At 40.8% G+C, this 21,748-nt stretch overlaps 1 protein-coding gene across 2 annotated transcripts; it reads right to left on the reverse strand.

Moving 5' to 3' along the window:
* Nucleotides 1-15,696: 15,696 nt before the first annotated feature.
* LOC148038552 (uncharacterized) lies at nucleotides 15,697-21,261 on the reverse strand. 2 transcript variants are annotated; one of them, XM_087673461.1, is made up of 7 exons: nucleotides 21,139-21,261; nucleotides 20,886-20,952; nucleotides 20,611-20,796; nucleotides 20,201-20,289; nucleotides 17,743-20,115; nucleotides 17,087-17,258; nucleotides 15,697-16,923 (listed from the first exon to the last, which is right to left on the reverse strand). In XM_087673461.1, the coding sequence occupies exons 3-7, from the start codon at nucleotides 20,750-20,752 to the stop codon at nucleotides 16,169-16,171; spliced, it is 3,531 nt and encodes a 1,176-aa protein (XP_087529587.1). In that variant the 5' UTR covers nucleotides 20,753-20,796; nucleotides 20,886-20,952; nucleotides 21,139-21,261; the 3' UTR covers nucleotides 15,697-16,168. The 2 variants fall into 2 exon arrangements, with proteins under 2 accessions (XP_087529587.1, XP_087529579.1); XM_087673453.1 differs by lacking the exon at nucleotides 21,139-21,261 and having other exon boundaries at nucleotides 20,886-21,111.
* Nucleotides 21,262-21,748: the final 487 nt, after the last annotated feature.

Below are 21,748 nucleotides of genomic sequence, written 5' to 3' on the forward strand. Positions count from 1 at the left end.
AGGTGTCAAAAATCGAAAACAAAATCCAGAAAAGTTGTTATATCCTCCAAGTGAGAAGCTTCAAATGTACCGGGTTGTATATCCAATTTTACATTCGAGTGATGCTCCTCTCCTCACATGAATAAAATTAATCTAAAAAAAAGGGCCCTTAGTCCTCCAACCTCCTCCCTTGTATAGTTTCTCTTCTCCACGTTTTAATGCACTCTAAAAGCTTTATAATTTTCATTACATTTTTTAACCTTATTGAAAAGCATTATTGCTTTTCTTTAAGGATGCTATGGTTCGTAATGAAGGCCACCGACTTACGGTCAATATCAATTATCAGTGTTCCTTTTGCAAGCCTCAATGTCTTCATCATCGAAATAGTGGTTCCCCTCAACTCAACAAGCCTGTCACCTTTTTCACTAGCCCATTGATTTGACACACTCTTTGGATTCTTGGAATGTGTCAACACTTGAGATGCTCCTTCCCCTCTCAGTTGTTATAAACATCCCTTCAAACCTTCACAACTAACTCTCAGCTGTTCTAAACATCCCTTCAAACCTTCACAACTAACTCTTCCCAATCAATCCCCTTCATGCAAGGGTTTTGTTTCTTTTCATGCCCTCCAAGCATGCCTTCTCCTCCCCTGTCTAGCTTCACAATTTACCTTTATCCTAGAGTAATCATTGTATTGAAGGTTGGCACAATCCGCATAATGTGGGCTAGGAAGACTAGCACCTTCATTGGCAACTTTGTTGCTTAAGCAAAGAGGTAGCTTCATCCAACCTCTTTGAACAATGTATAGAAGCTCGCAAGTACGATGATCCACTTGAGACAATCTTCAGAACCTTTATGCCCATAAGTTGATGCCATAATCTTGCTTTGTAAAATTCAGGATCCACATTACCAATACTTGCCGTCATACCAAAAACTTGGAAAGAAAAGCATTAGTGACATGGTGGTGATCACCATTGTAGGCCCCTCCAATCTCTCTTGTCCATGATTGAATTCCTTGAGAACCATACTAAGTCAACACATCTTGCTTGGCTTGGAAACATACTCCATTCATTGGAGAGATAAAAAAATCTCTTCCACCAAGTCAGTAATAGTTGGACCTATTCTCCATAAATATTCATCCAACACCGCATGAACAAATATATTATATATGAAGTTGCCAAGAATAGTACCTTTCAACCTCCTTTTGATAGAGAACTGTTTTTTAAATGTACATGCTTTTGTCTCAACATCATGTGTCCTAGTAAGAAAGATTCTTTCAAAATGTACTCAATGCTCAATCACTTATGTTTTTGAAGAAGTGCAAAGTGAAAACCCATGCCATCCAGTCACACAATCCATACAATACACAAATAGATGTATGCACTGAAAACATTGTGCCTAGCCTATCTACAACTGTGTGTATCATGCAAAATGCAAGCACAATTCCTTGATTAAATTACAATCCTTAACCTCACCTCTCAACACTCAACGAAAAAAATAATTGTTGCACTTTGCTCCACCCTCCCAAATCACACAAGTACTCATGAAATAATGGTCCTCAAGATGTTGACCAGATGAACAACCATCTCACAACTGTAGGCATCCTTCATGACTCTCAAACTCACCCAACCATCTTTCCTACTCTACTTGAGATTCCTAATTTGGTAATAAAAATCCCAACTCTCATGTGTGCAAAGAACTGTGCATGTATACTAAAAAGTTCTCCCTCAAGTGCACATGCTTCTAAGTTTTCTGCATATAGCTGCAATGGGTATCATGCCATGCTAGTGCTCAATGATGGTGCAAGAAGTGCATTTACCCAACCCATGGCATGGAAGTAATTTAAAAATTTTCGGCGATGACCCCCAAGTGAAATGTATCCAACAAGGGCAACATGAAGTGCTCATAAACCCATAATTCCTGTGTTGTGCAAAGATATCAGCAAGATCTATATCATATTCAGGATGTCTAGCAACTACAATCAAAATCTAGCTCCAACGTATGCAAAAAAACACCCAAGACTATCAAGTTTTCAAGCACAAAGAAAACAAGGAAATAACAAAAAATAGTTTCTACTCTAATCAAATATTTTTTAAAAAAAGTCAAATAGTCATGCAAATAATCAAACACCATAAATCCTATTTACTTGTTGTTTTACTAGGAGTTTATCGATTATGTGAAAATATTTGACAATGGCTATGGCTATCTATCACCTAACCATTACTACAACGATACAGAGGCATAGCGACGGTGCTTTCCAATGCAAAATAGCGACGATGCTCAAACGAAAAAACGTGGGCCAAAACCCAAGCGTGTTATTTTGTGCGAACGAACGAAAAAGAGAGCGAAAGGGAGAGCGTACTCCATCTTGTATTTGAGAGGGAGAGAAAGAGAAAGAGAGAAGGAGAGAGAAGGAAAGCTTCTCACCGCCATCGCCACCATTCGCGAAGAAGAGGAGGAAGTGTACGGAGGGCGAAGAGGAGCTGCCATCGCGAAGAGGAGCCGCCGAATCCATCCTCGGGCCTTTACGGTGAGTGCATTGTTCCTTCTTGCTTTGTTTTTTTTTTTTCTCTCTTTTTTTAAAAACTTGTTTTTGTTAAAAATCATGTGTATTGAGAGAGGGAGAGGAAATGAGAGAGGGAGAGGAAGAGAGAAAAGGAAAGGAGGAATGAGAGAGAGAGGGAGAAAACATTAAACATAATGGGAAAAGAGAGAAAGAGAGGGAGAGGTAAAGGGAGGGAGGAAGGGAGAGAGAGAGAGAAGGGAGAGGTTGTTGTTATTGTTGTTGTTGTTTTATTTCTTCTTTTCTTTTTTCTTGTCTGTTGTTGTTGTGATAGTGGTAGTTGTTGTTTAATTTCTTATTTTCTTGTTTGTTGTTGTTGTAGTAGTCGTAGTAGTAGTAGAGGTAGTGGTAGTGATAGTAGTAGTAGCTGTTTGTTGTTGTGGTAGTGGTAGTGGTAGTGGTAGTTGTTTGTTAATTTCTTATTTTCTTGTTTGTTTGTTGTTGTAGTAGTCGTAGTAGTAGTAGAGGTAGTGGTAGTGATAGTAGTAGTAGTTGTTGTTTAATTTCTTCTCTTCTTGTTTGTTGTTGTTGTGGTAGTCATAGTTGTGGTCGTAGTCATCGTAGTTGTGATTGTAGTAGTAGTACTAGTAGTAGTAATAATCGTTTTCTTGTTTGTTGTTGTTGTGATAGTCGTAGTCGTGGTTGTAGTTGTCATAGTCATGATTGTAGTAGTAGTACTAGTAGTAGTAATAGTAGTTTTCTTGTTTGTTGTTGTTGTACTAGTAGTAGTTTTTTTTCTTTTCTTATTTATTATTGTTTAGTTTTCTTGTTTGTAGTAGTAGTAGTAGTAGTAGTAGTAGTAGTTTTTTCTTCTTTTCTTGTTTGTTGTTATTGTAGTAGTAGTAGTAGTAGTAGTTGTTGTTGTTGTTGTTTTTTTTTTTTTTCTTCTTCTTCTTCTTCTTCTTCTTTTCTTGTTTATTGTAGTGGTAGTTGTAGTGGTTTGTTGTTGTGGTAGTCGTAGTCGTGGTTGTAGTAGTAGTGATGGTTTTCTTGTTTGTTGTTGTTTTAATAGTTTTTTTTGTTTTTTTGTTTATTGTTATTTAGTTTTCTTGTTTGTTGTTGTTGTTGTTGTAGTAGTGGTAGCAGTAGTAGTTTTTTCTTTTTTTCTTGTTTGTTGTTGTTGTAGTAGTAGTTATTGTTGTTGTTGTTTTTTCTTTTTTTCTTGTTTATTGTAGTGGTAGTGGTAGTGGTAGTGGTAGTGGTAGAGGTAAAGGAAGAGAGAGAGAGATGTTTTGTTAAAGGAAATGAGAGAGGGAGAGGAAGAGAAAAAGGAAGAATGAACGAGAGAGAGGGAATAAACATACAACATAATAAAGAATGAGAAAAAGAGAGAGAGATGGAAGGAGAGAAGAGAATGAATGGATAAAAACAAAGAGAAAGTGGTGGTGAGGTCCGATGCAATACCACGAGACGAGAAACACTCCGACATACGTTAATTTATGGGTGGGTGGGGACTTTACATATGTTAATTTTGCTGAGTTACAAGAGAAGAAATCCCTTCTCAAACAATTTAAGAAAGAAAAAAAGAATGATAACAAAAATAAATTGTTTGTCGTAACGTAGACAAAATGGAAAACGATGAAGGTCGTGATGTTCAAGATTGCGAGGCGTATCTTAATCAGCGTGTCCCATGTCCTTGCTCTCAATGTTAGCTTGCAATTAGACGAAAACATCGATTGTCTAAGAACACATATGACGCTTCGGCGAGTTTCAATCTGAGAACATTGATCATGCGATCTCAGATTTTGAGCAAACAGTAAGAAAAGTATATATCAATCATGCATTGTATTCGCAAGCTAATTGAATACCATATACAAAAACATTGGGTGTGACTAGCAAATTTTCTATCCAGGGAGGTGACGTCTCGTCCCAAGGAGGAGTGCACCCTTTGCAGCCAGTTAGAAGAGTTCGTGGGCATGTGATGGATGGAGTGTCTGAGCCAATCCACCACTAGGAAGGTACTACCCAATCTATACTGTCAATACCAGAGGAGACAGGCAGCCTTCCCGACTTACCTACAATCTTAGAGCCTGAGATGAAGGCAACGATCGATGCATTGATGCCCATGGATGTCGAGACTTCTAATCTGCTTAGAGAGGAAGCATCCATACCATTATATGATGGGTGCCGAGTATCTCGCCTGAAGACACTACTTGCACTCCTAAGTGTGCAAGCAAAATACGGGTGGAGCGATGCGAGTGTGATTGAGTTGTTTAAGTACCTTGTACGAATGCTTCGTTGATTTCTTTTCGGCACTATCATTAAAAACATTTGTGCTTTTTCAAGGTGTTTTATGATTTTTTTTCAAGTTACTAAAGTATCATATATTACCACTTACAAATACCATGCCTGAGTCTCGTGATGATACACGACATATTTTAGGAAAGCTTGGCATGGACTACAACAGCACCCATGCATGTACCAACAATTGCATACTGTTTCAAGGAGAATATGAGACTATGGAGACATGTCCAAAGTGTGGTGCTCATAGGTATCGACAGGACTTGCAATGGCAAACCATCCCTCAAAAAGTGCTTAGACACTTTTCGCTTATCCCCCGCATAAACCACATGTTTCGTACGTCCGGCATGGCGAGCTTGACAACATGGCATGCGTAGAATAGATCCACATATAGAGTTCAACGGATATCAGCGGATTCACACGCATGGAGCCACATTGACTCTACCTTCCCAAGCTTTGCCCGAGAGCCAAGGAATCTTCAGCTTGGTCTTGCTATGATGGCGTGAACCCATTCTATCTGTGCTCAACTTCTTACAATGTGTGACCTATAGTCCTTGTCAACTATAATATCCCTCCATGGCTTTCTACGAAGAAAGGATATCTCATCCTTAACTTACTCATTCCCGACCACTACAAAGTAAAAAATATGGATATGTATGTTTATCCATTAGTCGATGAGCTTAAGATTTTGTGGGAGGAGGGGGTCACCGTGCAAAATATGAGCAAGCGTGATGATCGATGGTCCGCCAATATTCGAGCCATTCTCATGTGGACGATGCATGACTTTCCGGGATTCGGAGAGTGCTCAGGTAAGTAGGCTTCCGTTCTCGTTGGTAATATCTATCATAGCTCGTTCAAGTTTGTGTTCACTAGATAGAGGTGTTGGGACATGTCTGGTTACCTAAGGTTATCATGCATGTCCATTGTGCGGGCCACAATTAGACTCCCGAAGGTCTCGAACAATGAAGAAGATGGTATATCAAGGACACGCCACTTTCTTACTAGAGGGTCATGAACTCAGGGAAGGTTTTCTTGGACGACCTCCAGCACGTATGAATGCCCAAAGCTGGTACGAGCCGAAAATGGTTCACACGGAGTCACATCCAAACGGAATGCGACGGTTCTCAGTTTTCTACGAGTTGCCATATTGGACCCACTTACAGATCAACCACTTGTTGAATCCCATGCATATTTTCAAGAACGTGGGCAGCTTGCTATGGGACCACATCACAGGAAAGAGAGACACTGTAGGGGCACAAATGGATTTGAAGGAGGTACGCAAGATGGAGGCGCTTTGGCCACAGTCGAGTGCTAATGATCGCTTGCAGCTACCTCATGCTCCTTAGGTTTTGTCCTTTAAAGAAGAGTGCACTGTGAAGCAAATAGTCAAGCTTATCTGCACTCCGATGAGTATAATGCGTTCTCTCAGGTCTGCGTTTTCTAAAGACGACCAATTATCAGGTCTAAAATTCCATGATTGGCATAAGATATGTCAGGTTTGTACTACGAATGGATTGTAAGTGGCATGTGTATTTTTCTATTTGGTGTGTAGTCGTTGTTCATAATGCTTTCTCGTTTGTGGCAGTTTGTACTACCGATCGCGATCATAGGATGCCTTACTCCAGAAATACGTAGGGCGATTTACAGGTTGTCGACTTTAGTGCAATGGATCTCATAGAAGGAGATTAAGTCGTCCTCTAGTGAATCCGCAAGGTGGGGAGCACTGGAGACGGTCTGTCTCTTTGAGAAATACATGTCTATCAGCATGCTCATGATACAAATCCACCTTCTTATGCATCTTATAGATGAAGTGGAGATTGTTGGACTTGTCCATACGCGATGGATGTTCTTCTTGGAGCGCTTCATGAAAACCCTAAAAGCCTTTGTGCGGCAACGAGCTCGGCCAAAAGGTAGCATGGCTGAAGGTTGGTTGGTGTCTGAGACGCTAGTGCATATTTCACAATGGCTACCAACTGTGGATTCAGACAACAGTATGCTATGGTCGTTGAAGGACGATAAGAGACTGACCAAAGATGTGGTGGTTGGAAATGGGGTAGAAAAAGAATGGATGTTGCAATGGAGGAGAAAGTGGATTGCTTTTGTATGTTGCACCATGCCTCTATGGAGACGTGGTTCGCTAGGTACTAGCAAGCTAGGAAAGATCGAGAGGTAGCGCGATCTGAATTTCAACGTAATACGCACCATCGACAGATTCGATATCCCGAGGGCATGGAGGAGATGCCGTGGTTTATGTCAACGTGATGGTTGCATGGAGCTTTGACCGCAGTGTCTCGCGAAGGGGTGGATGTCTTAACCGAGGAGTGGGAATTATCGAGGGGATGTAGTCCAAAGGTGATGACGTGTTTAGGGTTTGTCGTATCTATATTTTATATGCGACAATTAATTAAGTGTTTCAATGTACAGTATAAAATATATAGTGCAGTATGGTCGCGCGGACAGCATTTTCATGTGGAGCGTATTGATAAAATGTGTTCCACAATAGATTGTGGTATCATGGCAAGGTTCGAGCAAGAGAGCCAACGACAAGCAACAGATCCAAACATGGTTATAGATGAGATGGAGTATTTTGAAAACTTGCAAAGTATTGTCACGATGGATTATCATAACTTCTCCATGATTCTATTCGATGTGCAGTGGTTCAAAGTTGTACTTGAAGGAGCTGGAGCAACAGTTCGACTAGGTTCATTTGAATTTCTCAAAATCGATTCCGAAAAAAAATGGACAGATTTGTGTGACACGTTTGTGTTGCCGGCCCATTGTGAACAAGTGTATGAACTCATGTGTTTTTTAATTGTATTATGACATGGTACATGTTACAATAGTTAAATCTCTCAAGTATGTGATTGTGAGCATGTAATTTTTTATCCAAACCCCCGATAACCTCGATGGTGGTATGTTATGCCTTCAGCTCCCTGAAGTTTGAGAGTATATGATCAAAGCGATATTCCGAGCATAGATGAGAACAATATGCAAATAGAAGGGTCGATATTGCAAGGGGTGGAAGCCACCGAAAGCTTGGAGCATGTAGAGGAGCCAGCATCGGATAACAATGATGAAAATACAGGAGTCCAAGAATTCTTTGAGAACAAGGTGACTCATCCTTTTGTGGTGACATGTCTATCGACCTTCCAGTGTATGTGGAGTTGTGTCAAGAGATTGACATGGGACCATAGGGTACTTCATACTTGGAGCATCCACCTACTCAATTTGTTGACGAATCGCTTATAAGGGTACATAAGATATGCATTTTAAGTAATATCATTTTTTAAAGATATATATTACCATGCTTTGTATGATTTATATTGATTATGCTAACATCATTTTTTGTCTATGTAGGTGATCTTTGTGGATATTTAGATCATCAGGATGAGTCGAGGGATAAGTGACAAGGAGCTACAGGAGATCTTCACGCGTATGTCTCCAGATCAGATGGCGAGATTCAGAGGTATGGCGGACCAGGAGCTGTGTCGGACACCGTCAGGCTACTCTATTAGATCTACTTTGGCACGCTCTGATGCTTCAGTTTCTAGCAGATGAGGTCGACACTCCATACTTGGCCCAAACAGAAGGAGTGGTTCAGGGGGATGCTATAGAGATCCGGATGCAGTGAGCCCGTGGTCGGCTCGAGATATAGGTGCTACTCCTCACTCTTGTGGCGGTTCGAGAGAGCATGGCTCAAGTGGTTACTGTGGAGGTACGGACGTACTGTCTCTTTCTCGTTCTGCTGGAGTTTCATCACCTCCAAGATTTGTCACACCTGTGGGGACGTCTACTCCACTCACTCCGGCTTTTGCTCAGTCGTCCTGCAGGTGGCACCCCTATGGGTGCTACTCCGATAGATACTAGCTCGGTAGGTACACCAGATGTACAAGGGTCTCCTGAATATGCCTAGGAGTGTGGCAGGTGGGAGAGGACCCATCTTAGGCATACACTAGAGGGGTATGCCTACCTTGTAGATGATAGGTCAGGAGCCATCATCATGAATGATGAGGGGAGAAGGGTGATGGCTCGCATGAGAGAGTTGTGCCAACAAGTTTTTCGGCACAACACCTTGGATAATTGGAAGAACATACCGAAAGGGAGCAAGGACTACATAGTAGCATCCTTGCATGAGGAGTTTCCGGTACCAACCGCAACATATAGGTTTTCTATGGGTTGGATGATGGAGTGCATGCGTGCATATATGTCACATAGACGATCAGACGCACGCAAGGCACTCAAGAGTGGGGCTTCAAAGCTCGAGTGGCTAGACGCGGACAACTGGTGCGGACTTAAGGAGGAGGCTACAGATTCTTTAGGACGTTGGAGATAGCAGTGTGAGGCAGTGAGGGCACGACTAGAGGCTGGAGTGGTCCATCATCTTGGGAGTGGCAACCACAGGATATATCTAGAGGACTTTGTAAGTTTTTCTTTTGTTTTGCTTGCTTCTTTTTTTGCAATATCCTTTGTACTGACAATCGTATTTCTAACAGTTGTATTTTGTTTTCTCTGCAACACTTTATTACAAATTGCGATCCCACTGGCCTTGAGACTCGATATGTAGAGAGGCACGGTCTCACTACATTGATTGACCGATTGTATGGACGCAACGGCCCTGTAAGTCACTCAACTTTCTTATCTGTAGTTACCATGTTTAATTAGAATGTATTATTGTATGGTGGACTGATGTGTAGTTGTTTCTTTTTTTGTAGAGTCCATTCGATGCTCCTTTGCAAGGCGGGACGAGGTTCTCGATGGCTAGGATCTGTAGCTCGCCCTTAGATCCCTGGAGCTCACATACCCTTCTTTTTTGGTCACATGATCTGTATAGACATTTTCTATGTACTAGTAGTATCTTGCCATGATTGTACCGGTCACTTTCATTATGCGATCATGTATTTATTTCATGTATCAGTGTTATGATTTAAGTGCACTTTGCCTTTATTTACACAAGCATTGTACACGTTACTGAAACTATTTTGTATGGCCCAAATAAAGCACATAGTGCTAGTTGCCCTTCCACAAATTTTTATTTTCCTATTACTATCGTTATTAGCGTCACAAATTTACTGCACGCATCGCTATTAGCGTTGCAAAATGCATCGCAAAGCATCGTTATCAGCGTCGTTATTTTGCGCCGCTATTTTGCAACGCAAATAGTGACACTAATAACGACGCTGATACCAACTGTTCTATGGCATCGCCAATAACGACGCTTTTTGCGATGATGGGGGTAAATTTCTTTATGGATATTTTTGTCGCTTTTAACATCGGTATAAGGCCTATATCTTGTAGTGCATTGCACACTCCATAGCTTCAATCATGGTGCAAGCTCTGTGTTGAAGAAGAAGAAGAGGAGGAGGAAGCAATAGCTTATCTTGCACCAGTCTCTCACTCTACCTCACACACACAGAGACACACACACACACTCTCTCTCTCTCTCTCTCTCTCTCTCTCTCTCTCTCTCTCTCTCTCTCTCTCTCTCTCAAAAGTAAGATACATGAAGAGAGTCTATAAGACTGCAGATCACAAGAATGGCCTTAGTTTTCTTAGGCACCCTCCCATTTCATTGGCTTAGACCAGTCTTCTCTTATATTGCATACATTCTTTTATTTTTTTCAGCTCTTTTTTGAGTCATTGGATCATGCTCTTACGCTTATGCTATAGTTGAGATCTACAATTTATATGGGAGTGAGCCTAGCTCTCTTTTACAAAATAATTTCAAATAATTTTTTATCCAAAAACTATATACACTAGACATGTGCTCTAATTTTTGCTTCTATTGTCATTCTAAATTTTTAAATTTTAGTCTATCTTTTTGTGCTTTGTCCTACCTTCCTAAAAGGGCTTAACATTACCCCCTCCTAGACTTGTGCCAATTCCATGTCACTTTAGAATCTGGTGGATATTGCTATATGTGGTTGGTGCTAGTTGGTTATGTAGAGGTAACCACTTATATTGCTACAATTTTAGGCCATTGTCGATGTGGGTGGGATTAGTTATTGCTGGGTTCTCAAGGGTTGGCTTGTCGTCAAGGTAAAGAAGAGAGAGAGAGAAGGATGACGTGGGCCACTAATGTTGTTGGCTTAGTTGAGCCGATCTTCAAGCCAAGTTCTTGTTATAGAAGAATATGTGCACTTCCTAAGGCTATGTGTACCTTGTCATGTTGTAATTATTGTGCACTGTAAGAGACTAGGAAATGGGTCAAACCCTAAGCAAGCTTGGAGTGTTATCCTAAACTGAAGGACCCTACTGGTGCTCCATGGAGGCCAAGGCTTAGGGGTAGCACTTGCCCATTGAAGAACAAAGTGTCACAAAAATTGAAAGGCTCAACCTAACCAACAAGGAAAAGTTTGAGGAATCAATGACACAAGAGGATGGGGGTGGCACAATCCCTTTGTGAATGACAAGTTTGCTTGAAAGCAATGAAAATCAATGAGCATTTAGTTTTTGCTCTCCTTATTCTTGGACAACCATAGTTCTTGATTTTCTTTTCTAAGAATCTATCTTTGCAACTAGGTCCTAGTTGATAGTGAGGACTTCCTTACACAAATAGAGGACTCAAGGACATCATTTGCCAACAACACTAAGTCAATAGGGTGCAAAAAAGATGTGGCACTTTCACAATACATTGGAAAATTTGATCATAATAAGGTACACAAGCACAAATATAATGTCATGCGATGTATTATTAAGAAAGATTGTATTGATTTGAATAAGTGATATATAATATGTTTGTGATTACAAATTATAATTTTTTACAATGAGTATTCTTGGAACAATGCAAGGCTCCCTATTTTTGTTCTCAAGTACTGACCAAGTTTTGTGAAGGCTATGCACTTCTAGTGAATTTAGAGAAAATAATTCTGATAAAAAGTGATTTGTATTGCGAGTATTTGGCCTTGGGTATGGATACCAAGCTTTAAGGGCCACTCTCACTACTTATCATATACTACTCATGTCATTGCAATAGGGGTTTAGAAACTGTGTAATTTGTATCCTTATAAAAACAAATAAATTTGTGGTGGATAAATGTAGGGTTTTGGTAGAATCACTATCTCCAATAGTGGCATTACCACTTCTATAGTTGCCAACCTTAGTAGGATGAGGGTAATGAGAACAATGAAATGTCAGCAAAGAAGATGAAACCATCCTCTTCGAGCCCACATGGCCAAGAATAAAGCTTTAATTATCTACTCTTTGATCCCATATTTGGCATTGTCTCTCCTCGAAGGCCGAAACTTCTCATTTGCACATGAGTTATAGTATCCTTTTTGCCTCTTTTGTTTCAATAGTTGTAATACAAGAGCTATGCATGAGTTTTGATACGTCCTCTTTGCTTCTTCTAACCTTGTTCTATGCCAAATTAATCTATAAATCCATTGGAAAACTTTTAGTACATTGTTTGCCTTTTGTGCACCGCCACCATGTCTTACATATTTGGAATATCCAAATATTGCTTGGTAATGAGACATCTTCATTTCTTTGGTGGACCAATCAACAAACTCCCATAATATTGCCTTACAAACCAAGGACTATGACTATAAATAATATGTTATGTATAAGAAAATAGGTGGGGTTAGTTCAAAGACATAAAAACCAAATATGGAGTTCCTTACCATATAGTATGTGAGATTGTTAGCTCCCTAAGCATCCCTCATGGAGGTCTTGAATTTTTTGAGTGCCTTCTTGAAGGCTGGGAGATCCTCCTTAGACCAATGTGTTTTATCACAGTACAAAATCATTGTATCCAATACCTCCCAAACTTTGGCCTTCTTGTTCTTCACTCTTCCATCATTCCCATGGTCTTTGATTGCATTGTGTGGTGCTTTCCTTTTATTGTAATGAATGTGAGACTCTTTTCTTTCCAAGATAGCTATCTATGATGTAAAAGGGCTCACCAAGTACTTCCAAAACTCTTTGGTTGATGCTACATCTTATTTGTTAAAGTAAAGATGGCTTTGGAAGCAATGATCCTTTGACCATTTTCTTCTTCAATGTCTCTTGTATAACTTTAAAGAGTTAAGTATAGCTTTGTCTACCGATCCCCACTTTGTCTAAGGTGCCTTGGATCTCCTCTTTATCTAAGCAAGACCTTTGCAAGAACTTTCAACACATTGTTCCTTGGTCTTCCTAAAACTCTTCTAAGCCAAGATCTGTCTTACATTTCTAGAAGGAATGATGTTATTGTAGGCTTGCAATGCTCTCTTACATTCCTTTTGCTTTGTTTGGATGGAGAATGGCCTTATCAGTTATAATGACAATAACAACAGCAAAAACACACATATAGGCATGGATTCATAATGCTTTTACACAACAAATACTTACTTCAAACTTGATGCTCCCAAACACAATAAAAGAACACAACTAGTTTAGAGTGAGTTTCTAAGTGTTATAGTATTGTTGTTATTCTTCTTTTGTAGCCACCACTTCTAGGCTTAAGAGTCTCAATATTCTTCGGACTTCATCTGTCTTTCATGCAACCCAAGCATTGTTTCCTTCCATCTGGCTCCACGTAGTTGGGTTTTAATATTCCTTGTCTCGCCTCTAATTGTTTCCTCATTTTATCTATTTCTTGGTGTAACCACTAGTTCAACTTTAAAATGTTTAAATAGACTACTAGATTTTGTATAGAAGCTAGAAGCCCTTGACGACTATCTCCAACATGAGGAATAGAAGAGAATGGAGGGGGTGATTCTTGCTGCAAAATCCATGTGATACACCTACCATCAATCCATAGATCGATATTCTCTCTATGCTCTGATCTTAGTGCTTCCATTGCATTCAATGTATTAACATAAACCTTTTTTTTTAATACGAATAGGTTAATACTCATCTTCTAGGTCAATACTGAGATGGTATAGACCATCTATAGTCATCCATACTTGCAATAGAGTTACCAACAAGTAATCTATGCTTGTAACATCGATGTGGTTTCGACTCCCTCGAAACAAAAATTTGAAAATGAAAAGCAAAGATTTTGAAAGTAATTGAAGAAGACATTCTGAACAGTGATGAGGCATTGAAGGTGATAAGTACATGCGATACCTTCATCATCAGTGATACCTTCATCATCAGTGATAGACAATGAAAGTACCAAGGTACTCCATCCTCGACTTCTTACAAAGGCCAAAAAATAACCTCAAATCTCCCCTAATGCCTTTTGAATACACTTTGTTATTTGTAAATGTAGCTCTACAAATAATTTTAATTTGTATGAAAGTAAGCCCAACTCTCATTGAATATTTATAATAGAAGGGATTTCTTTCGATTGTAAGTAAAATTTTGAAAATATTGCAAAAGCTCCTTAAGGATGAGTGGTGTCTAAATTAGCACATTAAACTCTCCTGGAATTGATCGTGATCCTAAATTTTTTTAAAGATTCCAACACCCTTTAGCTATGTGACATGGCATATGACTAGTCACAAAGATTGGTATTCCTTGTTACACACTAAGAGATGACATTGTGGTTGTTGTGGGTAATGACGAAAAATCTCCAATAAAAGACTCGATCACTATTTCCTCTTTGTCAAGTGACAAACGAGACTCATCAACAACAATAACATATTTCTTAAAGACTAAAGATAAAGTCTTTACAAAGTTTAAACAATGAGATGCAAGTTTTGTAGAAGAGGAGTTTGGAAGAAGACTTTAAAAACACAAATCAAATAGAGAAGGTGAGTTTACTTCAAATAAATTCATAGAATATTGCAACGATTGTGGGATTGAGTATCAATATACTATGGCATGTATACCTCAATTGAATGGCATAGCAAAGTACAAGAATTGTGTCATAGTGGAGATGGGAAGAAGCATGCCCAAAGGAAAGAATATTCCATACATGTTTTGAGTTAAAGTAGTAAACATTGTTGCCTACATCCTAAATCACAACTATACTGAGACTATGAAAGGAATAGTTGCTTTGCAAACCCATTGCTCATTTCAAAATTTCAAGAAGGTACTAATCTTTGGTACATTCAAGATCGGGCAAAGGGGCAGTTACTAATAAACAACATACGAAATAGCAAGCATAATGAGGCTTAAACACGGCACACCTAAACTACAAGAACCTACATTTTGCTAGCTTGTTTTCTTTTCCCCTTTGAGAAGGCTTGAACTTTGAAAGATACCTCAAGAATATATCCAATGTTTCAACTCACCCATGCACACACCCACACATTCAAACTACTTGGACTAGCTTGCATTACAAAATCCCTTTATATCATTTCATAGGAGAGAACTCGTCCATAGGTGTTTGCATGCCACCACACATGCCACATGTCAAAAAGATTAATGCAAGTTCCTTAGGTATCACACTTAAGTGCATACACTTTGCAGTATCCCATCAAGGTTCTGCCTACTTTCAAAAGAGGTCACATTAGTGGTGGCTCACACCTGAGAACCACTTCATTGAGCACTAGGTACTTTCCCCACACATGCAAGAGGATCCCTCTTCAAGGAGAGCCAATGCCAAGTCGGAACAATAACAGCACCCAATGAAAAGGTCAAGATAGTTTGACATATCCACCCTTACCATTGCCTTACAAGCAATGCCAACAAATATTTCTACTATAATTCCAAGGGCTGCCACCTGCACCTATCTGTATCTTTAACCCATTACATGTCATTTCCATATGAATATCTTCTGTGATTTGAACTATCGTATCAGACATAATGATTAGTTGGTGGGTTTAATGCATGCCACCTGGAGCAGTAAAATTTCATATTTATGTTAGTTCCATTCATATAGGTTTGCAACATGCTGTGATCCAAAGCAAGATGTAATTTTTGTTACAAGGGCCTGGCGTAATCCTAAAACAAGGGGTACAGTATCATAATGTTGATAGTTCCCTGAAACATGTATAGACATGAATTATCATGCTTAGTCTGATCACAATCCACAAAGACTAATATAGAGATGAGAATACAATTTGCCTTGGCGAAAGTTTTTGATGCTTTAACACATACAAAAGCTTGCCTTATGGCTGGAATAACAGCCTTGGCTAATGTACAAGCAGGGCGCTGATGCATACAACCTGAGTGTCACCTGTATGCCAATGGTATTTAGGTCAAGCCACCTATGTCAACTGTCAGACCTTAGGTTTCATCAGGCCGTAGAATCAACAGCAGAATCCTGAACAACACCTGTGTTCATTACTTATCAGCGGTTGACATAAGCCCAAGCATATCCCTCCCTGCAACAGTTATTTCACTATAGTTGAATATTAGAACCTTGCAACCCCCAGCATGTGTGCAACAGAAATCCTTCCAAGTCCTGATTTCACTGTAGAGCAGTTGCATGCACACCCTAAGGCAACAATAGTTGCTTAATTGCAAGTACAATTCCGCAGGCAGAAAGCTCAAAACTCTGAGAGCAAAGTGCTCCTAAAGGACCAACAATGTCTCCTCCATAAGATCATCCAAAATGCCTTTCTCAATGTCAAGAGCAACACCTTCCTTGTCATCACTGAAATCAAACCATTGACACCCCTTTGCCAAGTCCTTCGTGACTAGATTCTCCAGAGTATCCTGTACTTCCAACTGTGAGTCTGCAAGAGCTTGTACTTTCTCAGAAACATGCTTAACAAGTTCATTTCCAGAGAGCTTTGGAAGAAGTGATGGCCTCACAGGCCTTAAGAAGAGACTGAGGTTGTCATCTGATCCTAGAATCTCCTGTAAAACCTCACCAACACAGTCGAAAAGGAGGTGCCTCATAGACAGGTCAAAGGGCTTTTCACTCTGTTTACATGATTCAGTGTCAACCTCAGAAACCTTATTGCAATATACGCTTTCCATCTGCTGAAACAGAACGGGGTCAAGCAGCTGACCAAGTGTATATGGCTGAGGTAGAATGCCACTGTCAAGCCCCGTATAGCCAGTAGCAGCAAGCACATCTTTCACATAAGTGAAGATTTGTGATTCATAACCATCAGAATAACCCAACTTCTCCACACAAGGAAAAGAGGGCTTGAGCTCATTAGAAGCTACGCTAGACAGGTTATCATCGCGTATATTTGTAGCATCACTGTCACCCTCATGTGTGCTTGGACTTATGGATGAGCTTGCTTGTGGTAAAGCCTCTTGTTCTGAATCTTGATCATGCTCCTCAAATTTGAGAAGGTCCAGGCGCTTGCGTAACTCTGTTCAAAACAAAGAGCTTTACTGTGAGTCTATTCTGGACATCACCAAACACATTTAAAGAAAGTCTACAAGGTGTGATCCAGAGATCCAGATTAAGCTTCTTTCCTGTAGAGTCATCCACCCCTCTCAACTCCCATAACAACAGAAGGAATTAAAAATCACCTTGCAAATCTGATTTGATCTCCTTGAATTCTGCTGAAATTACTGTCTCATCTTCAAACGGAGCATCCAATACAGATACAGGGCTAGGCTGTTCAGGATTTTCTTTCAATAACTGCACATCACTGCTTGGAATGGCATCATCTGAAGCACACACTAATAACTGATGGGAGTTCTGCAGTGACAAATATTCCAAAGGTTCAATCAGTCATGAGCATGAAATGATATTCCACTAGACAATAAACAACCTTTGATCTAAAATTTTCTGGTAACACTGTTGAACAATCTCGGTACAACCAACAGCAAGGTACACACCGTGATTGACAAATAGATTTCTTGCCAGGAATGCCTAATGAACCCTGGGAAACTTCAGCATTGGAGCCAAAGATACAAAAGGGAATGGTGCCCTTTGGATGATTCTAGACAGATTTAACAAAATGGCACATCTAATACAGTCAAAACACAAATGCACAGTAGAGATGGCTCAAATTTTCCAAGATCAAATCTTCAAAACTGTAAGGTGACCTAAAAAGCAAGGCTGAAACTGATGCAAGAGAAAGCATGTAGTTCTAAACAGAATTTTTTATCATAGAACTACTTCTCCAACACTTGAATTCAATCACACAGCCATAATAAAGCAAGAAGAGCAGAAAACTTACATCACAGTCTTTGCTGGAAGAACTTCCTTCAAAGGACTGTCCTTCACAATCAGATATACTTTCTTGATCATCTGTTAGAATCAAAGACTCTTCAAGGCTAGTGACTTCATGTACTTGTGATACTGTGCCAAGACGTTCAATATCCACATCTAATAAGTCCTTCGATTCATCCACAGCAGATTCAGGAGAGGCAGAGTTTTCTAAGGTTACATCTGTGAATGGGACACTTTCATAATCTTGCAGTCCATTTTGCTCGCATTCTTTTGAAGAAATCACCTCCTTCACTGAGTCGATGGCAAAGGCTTCTTCTTTTCCTGGAGAGGATTCATCAATCTCTTTGATACTGTGACTTTTTTTCTTGCTGAAAGTGAAGCTACCTTTCAAGCCAGCAACTTTTCTGCTCAAGGTAGATCGTGTTGAAGGATCCACCAGCTTTGTAGCATCAGCCTCTGGTATAATAGCAAACGTCTCAGGAACTGCCTCAGCAGGCTCACTTGGATGAGCCCTTTCCCCATTAAGGGCTGCAGGGACAGATCGTACTCTCAGTAAAGTTCTGGGAGATCTGTCACTGCTCTCCTCTCCACTTCTCACTGCATAGTCACCTTCTAACTCAATAGAAGAATCCAATCTTGAGATGTCAGAATTGACAAAATTTCGTTGTATGATACTAGAGCCATCCACACTATGCCTTCCAGAGCTGCGTAAAGACCTGGGCTTTATAGAAGCTACAAGGTTATCCTCATAGTCCTTCCTATATTTGATTGTTGCAATCTGTCCCTGAGATATTGAATCACCTGACTGCCCATCACCAGAAAATGCTGTACACCGATCAGAATTCTTCTTGTCTTCTTTCTTTCGAAGTGCTGGAGCAAAGCTATTGTGATGCTCCTGTTCTTCAAACCTGCTTGTTGCCCAAGATCTTTGATTGATGCTGTCTGCAGTGTTGTCAGCTTGACCTGCTTGCCTGCTGGATTGGGTTCTCCTACCTGACCTGGTCTCATTGTTGCCAAGGCTAACATTGTGCAATCTTCCAAGATCTTTAGAAACATTTTCCCTGATCTGCCTGGCGATTTCTCGGGCAATTTCTCTAGGATCTCTGCCATTGTCTTTGCAGTGCTCATTTACATTCAAACCCATACTTCTCCTCTCGTTCTTATAATTTTTTGTCATATCTTTTCTCAGCTTTTCCCTAAGCCTTTCAATCACAGCTTTACTTTCTTCACTGACAAACTCTTCATGGTCTTTTGGAGACCTAGGGTAACCAGATGAAAATGTTTTCTGGCTCTGTGCCTTGCCTGGACTTGGCTTCAAAACTACTATCCTGGTTGGCATACGGCTGTCAGAGGGTAGCCTGCCCTGACTGGTTATAGAAGAGAAAGCACGCCCTTGTTGATCATGTACTCCTAATGGATCCTCGCTACTGAAAGATGCACCATTCATCATAATTCTTCCCAGCACTGTGTCTCCCTGTGAATAATCATTCCTGTTTCTGGAATTTCTTCTTAAATCTATGGGTTCTCTCCCCTGAAGTTCAGGCCTGTATTCTTCAGTTGCATCTGGCGTTTGATACTTTCTCCTGTGCCTAGCAGTTTGAGAAGAAATCTCACTATCTAAAACGTGTCTAGCAAAAATCGAGTTTGGTTCTTGGAGAAACTTCATAAAAAACTCCTTGTTGGACTGTAGAAAGTCCATGGCATCTAGGAACTCCTTGGTCTCATGAAGCCTATCTAGATGCACATTTGACTTTGGACTAGGCGTTTTGTCTTGAGCCAGCATTGGTTTTGATTCTGAAGACTTCTCCCGAGCAAGTATGTGCCTCGTACCCAGCTGGGCATCCAGATCTATGGCCTTCGATGACCTAAGTTTTGGATGATCGCCCCTCACCTTTCTGCTCTGCCATGCTGCAAACTCCTTCTTGAACTCTTGAAGCTGATGTTCCTGAGGGTGATTTCTAAAAGAAAGGGGCTCAGGACCTATTCTGTCACTTTCCCAATCACTTTCCTGAGCATTGTGCCCCTTGCTGTTGACATCAAAAGCCAGTGGTGCTCTAGCTTTTCTTGCATAGAGTTTCGCATTTTGTGGCAATTTTTCAGTATGCCGTGGTCTGTCTGGAGCTAGCTTGGAAACAACAGACTTCTCTGGAGCATTTCCCCCTGTAGATTTCTGTGAAATCATGGAACCTGTAGGCAGGGCATCAAGTCCAATGGCAGAAACCTTTGAAGCGGTTGGCAGTGCATCAAGCCCCATCAACCGTGCGACAACACTGGGACTTCTGTTCTTGACTTGCTGGTCCTTTGACATGTCTTGAGCAGCTTTGGCATTTGCAGGTGGTTTCTTGGTACTCAATGTCTCACGCAAGTCCCAACCATTATACTGCAAAGTCATGGATTGAACATCGATAAGCACTCTCCTTCAGATGACATCATAAATAGCTTGCTTGCCTAGAAATCCAACTTACCCGGCCCTCATCGCTCCTGCCAGTGCTGGACCTGGGTGTTTCCAAAATGCTGCCACCAACATCCAGGCTGTTCCGAGGAGCTTCAACACCTGTGGAGTATGACAATCCAGAGGTAAAACAGTATGAGAAAAGATCAAAGCAACATCATAAAATTGAGAAATTTGTGGCCGGGACGCTTTGCAATCTAGGAATTCCAAATCTAGAATCGCTGCAAGACTATGGCTTTAGGATTTAAGGCCATTGCTACATTTTCAATTATACCAGGATTCTATAGTATAGTTGCCTCTTGGCCCAATCAGTATGAGACTCAGATGTGTGGCTGCAAAAAGTTGGATGTAGTCTGGCCTGAATCGACTCAATGCTTTGATTTTCAGGTCAAAATGCTTGTGTTAAAAGAAAATGTCCCTTACCTCCACCAGGTTTCTTGTCCGTAGGGGGTGTTTTTCTCCCCGCAAGGGCATGATTAAAGTCGAACAAGTGCATAAGCCCCCCCATTCGGCCTGACTTGTCTTGATTCTTCTTGTGCGTCTGGGGTGGGCTAGGGCTTGCCATGGAGACCGTAGGGAAAGGGAGCTACGAAGCCACCATCGTCATACCTACAGTTTCAACAGGGAAGCCATGGTGATGAGTGAAATGTGCGTCTAAAGGGGATCAAACATTGCAAAGCATGAAAGCAATATAGAACCTGAGGCATCTGCGGAAGGGTAGATCCTGCAATTGCATTCGCTCATCTCTCTTGTGCTTGTCCTTTGCTGCAGACAGAGGGGAAGGAGCCAAAACAGCTGTGCTAAGATAAGAGAAGACGAAGGAAAAGGAAAAGAGTAGGGGGGAAAGGGGCATACAAATCGTTTCTCTGTCTCTCTCTCTCTCTTTCTCTCTCTCTCTCCGGACTCCCTCTCTGGCTTCCCCCTCTCCCTCTCCCTCTCACACGCACTCACCACACACACGGTGCCGCAGATTCCTCGAGGACGTGTGAAACCACCTCCAGAGGACCTGCAAAACCACCTCCAGACTTGACGAAACCCCCGCTAAATCCAGGTCACGCCGCTAAAGGACTTCAACCAAAAAGGCCGAGCAGCATGTGCTTGTTGGGGCCCTTTTCTTCTTCTCTCCTTCTTATTTCGTGGAACCGCCAGCGCAGCCTTTTGGGGGACAAAGTCGACTGTCCAGTCTGCCATCAACATCATCCCCCCTCAGCACATCATCCCCCCACCAAAATATCATTATCATTAGTATCGGAAACCAAACAAATATTTACTCGCAGTTAATCACCGTCAAATTTCATTCTAAGGGTCTGGTCATGCAACACGCGCTTGCACGATGAAAAAAAAATCCCCGGTTGCACTTCGGCTTCCGATGGTGCGTGGTGACTCTCCAAAGTGTCGCCCATCAAACGGGTCGAAGGTCACACCATTGCTCACCAAAAATGCTTTTCCCATACAAGTGTTTACAAAAAACATTTTTAGCAGCAGATATAGAAACCTCTAACTCAAAATTTTTGAGGGATTTTATGAATCATATTACATGTATTTGCCATTTATATAACTA

Source organism: Lygodium microphyllum, chromosome 3, assembly GCF_053477565.2.
Source record: "Lygodium microphyllum isolate KBCC chromosome 3, Lygodium_microphyllum_v1.1.10, whole genome shotgun sequence".
Lineage (NCBI taxonomy): Eukaryota > Viridiplantae > Streptophyta > Polypodiopsida > Schizaeales > Lygodiaceae > Lygodium > Lygodium microphyllum.